Consider the following 10,086-nt stretch of genomic DNA (forward strand, 5'->3'; position numbering starts at 1 on the left):
AAAGACTTCAGCATCTCATATATCATTGGAAAATCTGCCAATGCTAGGCTCGATTTCAGTACATCTACTGGATACATAAGGATTCCATCTGCTCCTTTATGTAACCATCGAGTCACAGACAATACGGACATTAAAGGAATTCTGGATCTAGAACCCTCACCGTAGAATTTCTACTCATCAGCCATATCTGGTCTGAATCTTACCATCTCCTGAAAGGAGTCTACAATAGTTCTGTACTTGGTCCGCATATTAATATCAATAATGCGGTCAAAATCAGACAACACAAGTACAACACATTCTATCTCGATTTCATTCTCATCTTACTGCAGTATACGATATTTACAGAATTCACTGATATCAATCTTTCCCCCAAAAGATAAAGAAATCAATACTACAGTATATACATACCCAACCGATAAAACATATATCAATGCAATTCATACATAATCATGTATAGGATGTATGAGTATCTCTTACGTACACAAAATAATCATAAAAGAACAGTTACCTGTCACTATATCATCAAGTGCCTCCTGGGTCTGTTCCTCGGTCACTCCCACCAGATGATTCTGCTCTCTGAAATCTTCAGGAACCTCTCTGTGGACAAACTCTAGCAAAGTGTCCCTGCTGTCTGCAGATACGACAACTACCAAATACTCCTTGGCATTGCTCTGTGGGATGTCTCCCTCCACAGGTTCTGCAATAAACTCCAGTATAACTCAGGCTAGAACCACTGGAGCTAGATGAACCGCTCGGTCCACTCCCCAATTTCTTAAACTGTTTCTTTCGAGCTTTCAGCAAATCTTGCTTCCCACTCGTATTGCCACTATCAAATCTGAGAGGGGATTGCTGTATCTGGGATCGAATTACATCGAACCTTCCTCGTTGTCGAATCAAACTTGCCTCAACTCTCTTTGCTTTATTCAAAGCATCAAAAAAATGATGGGGTTGCTCTACCTTCACCAAGGCAAATATCTCAGGATTCAATCCGTTGATGAATTGATCCGCTACAGCTTCATCATTCCCAGCTACGTGAGGAACAAAACGCAGTAAAGTAGAGAATTTAACAATATATTCTTCAATATTCAGTTGGCCCTGTTTCAAATTCTCAAACTCTGCTCTTTTGTCCTCTCGGTACAATCCTGGGAAAAATCTTTGATAAAATTCAGCTCTGAACATCTTCCACGTGATCACCGTACCACGCTGTTCTAATACTTCTTTGGTTACCAACCACCAGCTCCTTGCGATGTCCCGTAACTGGTTGAGCACTAGTTTAACTCTCCGATCAAGTGAATCAAACAGTATCTCTATATCATCTAACCAATTCTCACAATCATCAGACGTCTCAGTACCCTTCAGAATCGGCGGTTGAAATGACTGAAACTGTTTCAACTGTATTTCCATTGGAATTTCCAACTCATCTATCTGATCCACCGCGGTACTATCTCTTTCTGGAATTCTTCGAGGAGGTATATCTGATTACCAAAAGCATTAGTAACCAAATACAACAAACCTGTTTCAGTCCTCCTCTGATCATTTTACTGCTGATCAAGAATCAGGTCTGATTCATACTCCATAATACACGTTATCAAATCAAATCAGTTAAATCAAGTAACATGTATTATAAGGCAGTAAAACATAGTATCATGCTAGCATATACAATGTAATTCAACATTACAACAAATCAACATTACAACAAGTCACATGCTAGTATCGCAAAAGCAGGAAAGAAAACTCAATCTACCCCGCTCATTCTCCTTTATCTCAGTCTAAGAAACCTACTGTTCTAGAACCTAATGCTCTGATACCACCTGTTGTGGGGACACGGACGCTAATTCCAATTTTAATCATTCTTAGGAATTATTCAATCGATTATAATACACAGGGTCTAAAATTTTTTTTTTTTAAAATACAATGCGGAAACGTAATGTAAATCAATCTGAATTACATATTAAGCATAAACATACAAATCTTGTATTGTCTACGATAATTCAACTAGGTTCAACTACATCTCAGTGCTGAAACCTAATTTAATTCTGAGCCCGGATCTCCACGCTAACTAGTCCTGCCTCGTTCTCTTCTTGACCCTAATCATGTCCCACCTGTTGTCATGCACACATACAAACAAGACAACAGACGGATAACTCCGGTGAGAATTACATTCCCAGTATAAATCAAGTATACATGCAATCATATAAACAATATAAAAGCATGAATCAGATATACATAACATGTATCTAAATCAGAAACATGAATCCGATATCAACTATCAATTATACTTTAAATATGTACCGCAATCTGGAACATAATTCAATATCAAATAAGGAATCACACTCTGTGACTCTCAGACTCAGACTCGACTCATTTCTAATCTAGGGATCCCAATCTAAATAAGAACGCAACGTTCTCCCATCTACTATACCCCAGCTAGATGGTGGTACGTTCTTAGTCCCAGACTTTGGCTGTCTATATTGAAGATCTGCAATAAGAGTCGGTCTTCTCCTCAGTCTATCAATATATATCCAAAAGTCCAGTGACTTGGCGGTTCTGCCATGGCGATTCTGCCAAAGACTAGGCGGGTCTGCCAACTCTGACAATGTGCAATGGGCCATTAACAACTCTGTCCTAATCTGACCCTTCTGTCAGTGACTCTCACTCAATAGCTATCTGCTATACTATGTTGTTCTATAAATCAATAACCAAAGCATATTCATTCAATAATACAAAGGTATGAAAAGTAATAACATACAAGTATGTGATTTAGGGAAACTTAAGTCCAATCTGACTTAAGTCGATCTCCTGATTCACATTGATTTATACCTTTGTCTTCTCGGTCTGACGAAGACGAAGTCTCGCATTCCAATCGATCCATACCCAATCTGGCAATGACAATATCAAATATGCACAATATCAATGTACAACTCAATTTAAGACCTGTTCTGATCAATACTCAAATCCAGACATAATTTGATCAATGTCAACAAAGTACGATACAATCTCAATCGATATTGAATCTGATCAATATCAATCTACTGATGTTTCGACGGCATAGTAACACAGTCTCGATAATTCCGTCAATTTCAATATCACAGATATAATATCACGAGACATAATCGATATCGATACAACTCATAATCCCAGCAATAACAGATCATAATCTCAAATCTGTACGATTTCAATCATATCGTTTCAGAAAATCATAACAATTATATAAACAGTCCGTTCTTCGATCTGACTTCAATTATATACTGAGCAGTATACCCAGAACACATAATATTAGTCACATCACAATTTCCCTAATATCATAATCTCAAACGATATCAGAATTCAATAAAACTTACGTCCCGTTGTAGCTGTCGTCGCTAGAAACACGGTACTAAAGTCAGATTGAAAATCAAACGGTTGGATTTCACGTAACTCACACTTCTACGTACGGAACTTGAAGCTTCTTCTTCTTTCCTCGTTTCCCTTCTTTTTGTTGCTGAGGAAGGAAGGATTTATATATATATATATATATATACACATACACGTTGCATTGATGAACCAAGTGTCGATTTTTCATTCTGCATGACTCGCGCATATGCGCGCCCAAGCTCCGCGCATATGCGCCGAGAGTTCTGTCCGAATATTTATCAGCTCGCGCATATGCGCGTTCTCTACTCGCGCATATGCGCGAGACCTACTGTCTCGGCATGTAACTTCCTCGGCTGCTCGCGCATATGCACGACATCCTTCCGCGCATATGCGCGAGGCTCTCGGGTCATGACACTCGTTTCTCCGCACTCTCCGCGCATATGCGCGCCCACTCCCCGCGCATATGCGCGAGGTCTTCTGCCCATCTCGCGCATATGCGCACATCCGTGTCGCGCATATGCGCGAGGTGTACTGTCCTCGCACATATTTCGTGTTTTCTCCCGTCTTTCCCGGTCTAATACTTTTCGTCTATAATCACATCAATTAATCCATAAATCATTTCAGATTAATCTCCGATTACGATAAATAAAATCTTGGACATTAGAGCACACTACTCAGTTGTAAATATGGACATGGGTACAAGAATAACATGTTGTGTTTAATTGTGGACTTGATAGCATTTCCCCACATTTGATATCATCACGTTATACAAATTCTTCATGTCCACAAGATTTATATTAACATACCTTTACCAAAATGATCTACAGGCTTCATCAAAAGTGAATAATTATTCTAAGATGAAGGATGCTTTATAACATATTATTAAAGGAACAAAAAAGATTGTCACAATTATTTTAAGAAACCATTAATAAATTGGTTATACTGGCATCGAATCAACGTTTCCTACTCATAAAGGAGCTGGAGCCACGTTTAGTGTTGTTTCTTTGACCTTCTGTGAGGGGAAAAAAAAAAGAAAAAAAAAGGCCTTTAATTAGTTTCTGCTCCACAGAGAAGAGAAATCACTCGTTGCATTTCATTTTCTTACATTAGATGCATGAATCCACCGGTCAAGTGTCTGTAGAGCTTTCCCAGATGAATGTACTTTTCGGGCTGCATCGACTCCCTTGGATAGATTGTTTACATGTCCGCTTACCAACAGAGCAGCGGCTGCATTTAGAACCTGTTCAATGTTTACCAGGATAGGAGTTTTTAGAGTGTACCATTTCTCCTTGTTAAATTTGAAAGAAAAATGTCAGCAATTTAAAATTTTTGGTTGAATAACAGAGTGTACAATTGGATAACTTTTTTCTTTTTTGGGGTAAAAAATCATTTCACATTGCAAGCTCAGACTAAGCTTGTGACCTCACGCTCCTGCTCCTTTATTTTGAAGTCGACTAGCTCAAGATCAATATTTTGTAGACGAGTTCGAGTAGACTCATTTACACCCTTATGCTGGACTCCATCACAGGACGAGGACGGCTTTTTGGAAGAGTGGCTGCTCACACAGAATTTAAATAATTTTAAGAGGAAGTTTGGATAGTTCACAAATTTTGGCACAGAAGCTATATTATACAAGAAAGTCATTAATTCAGGCAACATTTGATGATCTATGAGAAGATTTTCACAATTACAGGATGACTCCAAAATGGCAGAATGCTCCGTACCTCAGATAAAACTCAAGTCTACAAGGTTATAAACTAAAATCTTTTTTTATGAATCCAATTTATTTAACGACAACATGCAGGAATCAAATAACAGGAGAGAAAATTTACCAGGGCATCAGCAATACTACCCTTTTCTCCTGATAGTACACGACGAAGTAAATCTGCGTTGTATTCTGGGCCTCCACCTCGCAAACTTTCCAGAGTGCATCGAGGCATGCCAAAGTTCACTGAAAAATCGCTGTCTAGGTTAGTCTAGGCCTGCTGCATATTCAGTCTCAAGAAAATGAAATAAGAAGAATGCAAAAGATTTGTTAAAGTCGAAAAGGAAGATTCTTACATGGATCGAATGAGAACTTTTCTACTTTATCCGGGGTGACATCAAGGACTAATCCAGGCCCTATTTCAGTTCATAAAATATATCCATGCAGAATTGCAAATATAAGAGGATAAGCTTCATAAAATAAGGTATAAAATCGTTTCAAAATGAATATAATACCTCATAGAACAGGTATCAAAAGCGGATATCTTACCAAGAGGACTCATCTCGTCCAGCCCTTCAGAGTGAACTATCAATGCTCGTTTCATACCAAATCTCTGGAGTGCTTTGGCCATTTTATGGACCTAGCCAACAATAGGAAAATTGTTTTTCATATTTGAAGCTTCTAAAGTTCAAATATCAATTGGAAGTAGAGTCCAAATTTAATTAACAAAACATAAATATAATAGCAAATTACTCACAAGTTCTTCTTTGTATACCCCAACTACGGCAAAACGAACTCGGGCTGGATTCAACATGGGCCCCAAAATATTGAATACAGTCTTTACTTTAAGCTTTTTCCTCACAGGTCTAACAACCTGCATAGCTGGATGGTAAATCGGGGCCATCATAAAGCCGATTCCTGCTTCGTTCACGCACCTTCTTACCCCCTGAATACGATGAAATCAGACACGATGAATAATTGCATGATGGCGACGACCATCTTTTCTTTAAATATTATATATCATATCGCCACTAATATGGTCGAGTCAATTCTGCATTCATAGAAACAACTAAAGTATAAAAAGCTTACTAGCCTGAGTTAATTATTTCAATCTGGCATCTATTTTATCGCCAATCATTATACAGATATTGATTCTCTATCCCGAATCTTGTATTTGTATGTGGTAACACTAAAATATATGAGGGGGACAACAAAATTAATGCTATATCATAGTAAGAAACTTCTCTCACCGAATCTCAATGAGTGAGCCTTGAAAAAAAACTCAAATCATTATGTAATATGTAACTCTTTTCATTACACTACATTTTGACACTGAAACGAGAAGAAATAAACTAAGTGATTGTAATCCCTAACACATCTTTAAACTAAGTGATTGCAATCCCTAACACGTTGTTAAATCTACTTTTACTCTTCATTTAAGTAAATAGAGGATCATCAGCTCCTGGTCAAATCGCTGATGAAAGAAAATGCATAAAGAAAATTACTAGTGATTTAACGGTCAAATGACTTAATTCAAGGCCCATCATTGAATTCACATCTCTGCTTCCATTAACTTGGGCTCTTGGATGCTAGGAAAATTAAAAACTTTTTAAGTTCATCAAACGCCCATGCTGTGGAACTTTCGTAAATATTTTTCAATGACATGTCAGTAATGAATTATTTTTACTAATACTAATTGCACATTCGTATCCCCAGCTCACACTCGACATGATCTTCATTATATTAAGTTCGATACCCTTGCTCCAAATATTTTTTTGATTTCATCGTTTACTATAAAAAGCAGCATTTAAGCCCACATGTAATTGTTAAACAAACTACAGTACTACAACTGAACTGACCTCTGGTTCCAAGTTAATTGCAACCCCTAATGCTTCAAGAACATCGGCACTGCCACAGGCAGATGAACTAGAACGATTACCTTGCTGTGATTCAACCATAAATATCAGGATCAATTTACCACAAATATCAAATCTAATCACAAGCATAAAATCAACTATGGGAGATTTGAGTGATCTACGGCCAGAACATCCACCTTTGCGACTTTTGCACCACAAGCTGCAGCAAGAATTGAAGCTCCCGTGGAGATGTTGACTGTATTTGCACCATCACCACCTGTACCGACGATATCAACAGCATCGTTTAGTCCTTCCACTTTCTTACAGTGTTTAACCATCGCCCTTGCCAATCCAACTACCTATTAATATTTAGTTCGTAGTTACGTTAATATGACAAACGGGAAGATCAGTTCCACTGCTATAACTATAAAATAATTGGCTTCTTATCACTGCAAAATTGTGCATATGTATTTTGACATATAGTAAAAAGGAAGAAAAAGAATGAGATTCAGCTCTTTTTCAAACCACATTCTCAACTCATCAAGAATGACGCATAGAGGCTGCTAGCAATTTTAAAAATACCAGCTCTCCTAATCGTCACGGACCCGGGAAATCAAGGGAACCTATAAATTTGAATTTTCAGAAAAAATGGAGAAAATTTTTCAAAAGATTTTCCTGGCGCCGCTCTTCTCACTTTTCTGAAAACATCAACAATCAGAAACAAAGATAAAGATAGCAGACGCTACATCAGCCCCTGCTCGCAAACATTATCAGAAAGAAACGAATATTTTTCAAACAATATAAGCGCTTACTTCTTCATAAGTTTCTCCTTTAGCTCTCAACAGGACGAGAAACGCACTAATCAAAGCCTCATCAGCACCATCCAACAAGAAATCAAGTGACGCCTCAGCTTCACCTTCCGACAAATCCACCCCACTTATCAGACGTTCGATCAGCTAACAAATAATTAATTAAAGATTCAGAACATGGAAAGAAAAAAAAAAAAAAAAACCAACCCAAAAAAAAAACACACACACACAAATTCAATCCGTAAAACCCAGAAAAAAAAAAAAGATTTACACTTTATAATTTTATATCACACCTGACTGAAAGAGGTTACAAATGACCCATGGCTGTTCGAATTCTGCAAAACAGATGGCACAAAACTCGAGCGCTTGTTATTAAATGAGGCACGAGAAATATGATTCTTGACCTCACATTGAGGGAAAAAACGGCGAGGAATAAAAGATGAACACTGAAATTGAGGTGCATAGAGATACAGACAGTGGTGAAGTGAAATGGCCATTTTGCCGTGCGCTCCAAAAAACACGTAATTTTTTTTGCTTAAACGGCAGCCATAAATGTTCGTCGAATAGCAAATTTGTACAGCTCTCATTAAATGGACAAAGCGTGGGAACTGGTCCAGTAAAGCATTAATTAGGGTTTCAGGCTTTCCGAATTTTCAACATTAAATGGGGAAGTTGACCTGTAATCGACGTAGTACAAGATCACACGTGCGAATATGTACCTTTTTTTTAATAAAATAATGATTATTATGTTTATTAATCATGATTATTAATAAATTTAATTCATTGATAAAAACAAATTATATAATTATAATGAAATTATATTAAATATGTAATTTGCAGAGATTATGAGTAAATTTCTAAATTGGATTAGAAATTATAATTATAAGTAAATTATATGAAAAATATTACTTATCTAAATGAATATGATATTTTCTTAAGAATTATTTGGTGTCATAAAGTCGGACCACTTAAGACATCAACTATTATATATAATATTAATTTAGTTATGCTATTCTACGTATTAGATCGTATTTTTATCATTGGTGATATGCAACCGTAGATTGTGCGCAAGAGATGTCGTGATTTTTATTTTAAAATTGAATTTATCCTAAAATTGAAATGAGAACTATTTAGGAGAAACATGTAAGTCGCTAAATGGGAACAAAAACATGGATGACATGGAAAATCGGAACTTGGAATGTTAAGGTCAACCAAATTATTATTTTTAATTAGGCTATATAACTAGTGCATCAGCACTTATTTTTTTTTTAATTAATTTAAATTATATTCAGAGATAATTTTATAATTATAAAAAATAACGAGACGTCAATTTTGTAATTTAAAATGATAGAATAAAAAACAAAAAAACAAAATAAACCCACCAAGACACCGAATTTGTCTCTATTTTATGCATTCTTAATTAAAAGTAATGATAGATAATATTTAAATAAAAAACTTGGAAATCAAATTATTGAAAATTCAAAAATGAAATTGATTTTTTTTTTCAAAATTAATATTTGATCTCGTTAAAAGCGTAAAATTTGTAGCTTTGTTTGTAAAAAAATAGAAATAAAAAATAAGAGAAGGAGTTTTGATATAAACTAGATCCTAATCACAGCCAAATTAGGTCATTTTTCTGGTACCATTGGACTTGGAAAAAAATTAGACATTGACAATTTGAATTTTATTGAGAATTTATCGTGAGCATTGCTTGATCATAAGTAAGGACATAAACGATCCAAATCAAACCAAACAGTATCAGGATTGAACTTGACTTGTTTAAAATTGATAGAAGCTCAAACTCGATTCGAGCTTTTATCATCATGCTCGAGCTTGAATTATCTTGTGTTATGAAAAACAATCTTCCACAATCTCAAGATTTCTCAAAAACAATCAAGAATCGTAGAAACAAGATTTCCAGCAATTAGCAGCCAAGTATATATATCAATTGCTAAAGGCAAAGAACACACGGATTTATAGTGGTTCAGCTTTAATGCCTACATCCACTTCGAACTCGGAGCAAAGCTTTTATTGATGATAAAAGAGAGCAGAACAAGTTTACAAGTATGAAGTAAAAACGAAGAAGACGATGTCTAGATAACAGATCTATTGGGTGATTATATACAAGACTACATAATCTAATAACCAGCCCACTAATTCCTTTGGCCCAGCCCATTAACATGTATCTAAACAGGCCCCCATGACTCCTTCTCCTTGACTCACATGTTGGGCTAATTCTTTCTCATTGTCTTGACATTGGAATATACCGATCAATGCTCAACAATTCTCCACCTGATCATTATTCCAATATCTCCTCTGCTCCACGAGTTCAACCGACCCCCTTCTTAAAGGAGGTTTACCA

At 36.3% G+C, this 10,086-nt stretch overlaps 1 protein-coding gene across 2 annotated transcripts; it reads right to left on the bottom strand.

The window, feature by feature from the left end:
* Positions 1-4,209: 4,209 nt before the first annotated feature.
* Positions 4,210-8,315, bottom strand: LOC142549112 (anthranilate phosphoribosyltransferase, chloroplastic-like). Of its 2 annotated transcripts, none has more exons than XM_075657887.1 (10): positions 8,018-8,314; positions 7,728-7,871; positions 7,113-7,274; positions 6,919-7,002; positions 5,817-6,005; positions 5,609-5,699; positions 5,416-5,475; positions 5,187-5,305; positions 4,460-4,594; positions 4,210-4,366 (listed from the first exon to the last, which is right to left on the bottom strand). In XM_075657887.1, the coding sequence occupies exons 1-10, from the start codon at positions 8,309-8,311 to the stop codon at positions 4,322-4,324; spliced, it is 1,323 nt and encodes a 440-aa protein (XP_075514002.1). In that variant the 5' UTR covers positions 8,312-8,314; the 3' UTR covers positions 4,210-4,321. The 2 variants fall into 2 exon arrangements, 1 of the variants encoding a protein (XP_075514002.1); XR_012821063.1 differs by lacking the exon at positions 4,210-4,366 and adding an exon at positions 4,777-4,909 and having other exon boundaries at positions 4,461-4,594; positions 8,018-8,315.
* Positions 8,316-10,086: the final 1,771 nt, after the last annotated feature.

The sequence above is a fragment of the Primulina tabacum genome, chromosome 6 (genome assembly GCF_025594145.1).
Source record: "Primulina tabacum isolate GXHZ01 chromosome 6, ASM2559414v2, whole genome shotgun sequence".
Classification (NCBI taxonomy): domain Eukaryota; kingdom Viridiplantae; phylum Streptophyta; class Magnoliopsida; order Lamiales; family Gesneriaceae; genus Primulina; species Primulina tabacum.

Bases quoted from the DNA above. Each gene is read 5' to 3' on its own strand.
- LOC142549112 (XM_075657887.1), bottom strand. From the start codon at position 8,311: ATGAGAGCTGTACAAATTTGCTATTCGACGAACATTTATGGCTGCCGT. The intron at 5,306-5,415 runs GTAAGAATCTTC...GCGATTTTTCAG, and splicing joins AAAGTTCTCATTCGATCCAT to TGAACTTTGGCATGCCTCGA. The intron at 4,367-4,459 runs GTAAGAAAATGA...TTCCCCTCACAG, and splicing joins GGTGGATTCATGCATCTAAT to AAGGTCAAAGAAACAACACT.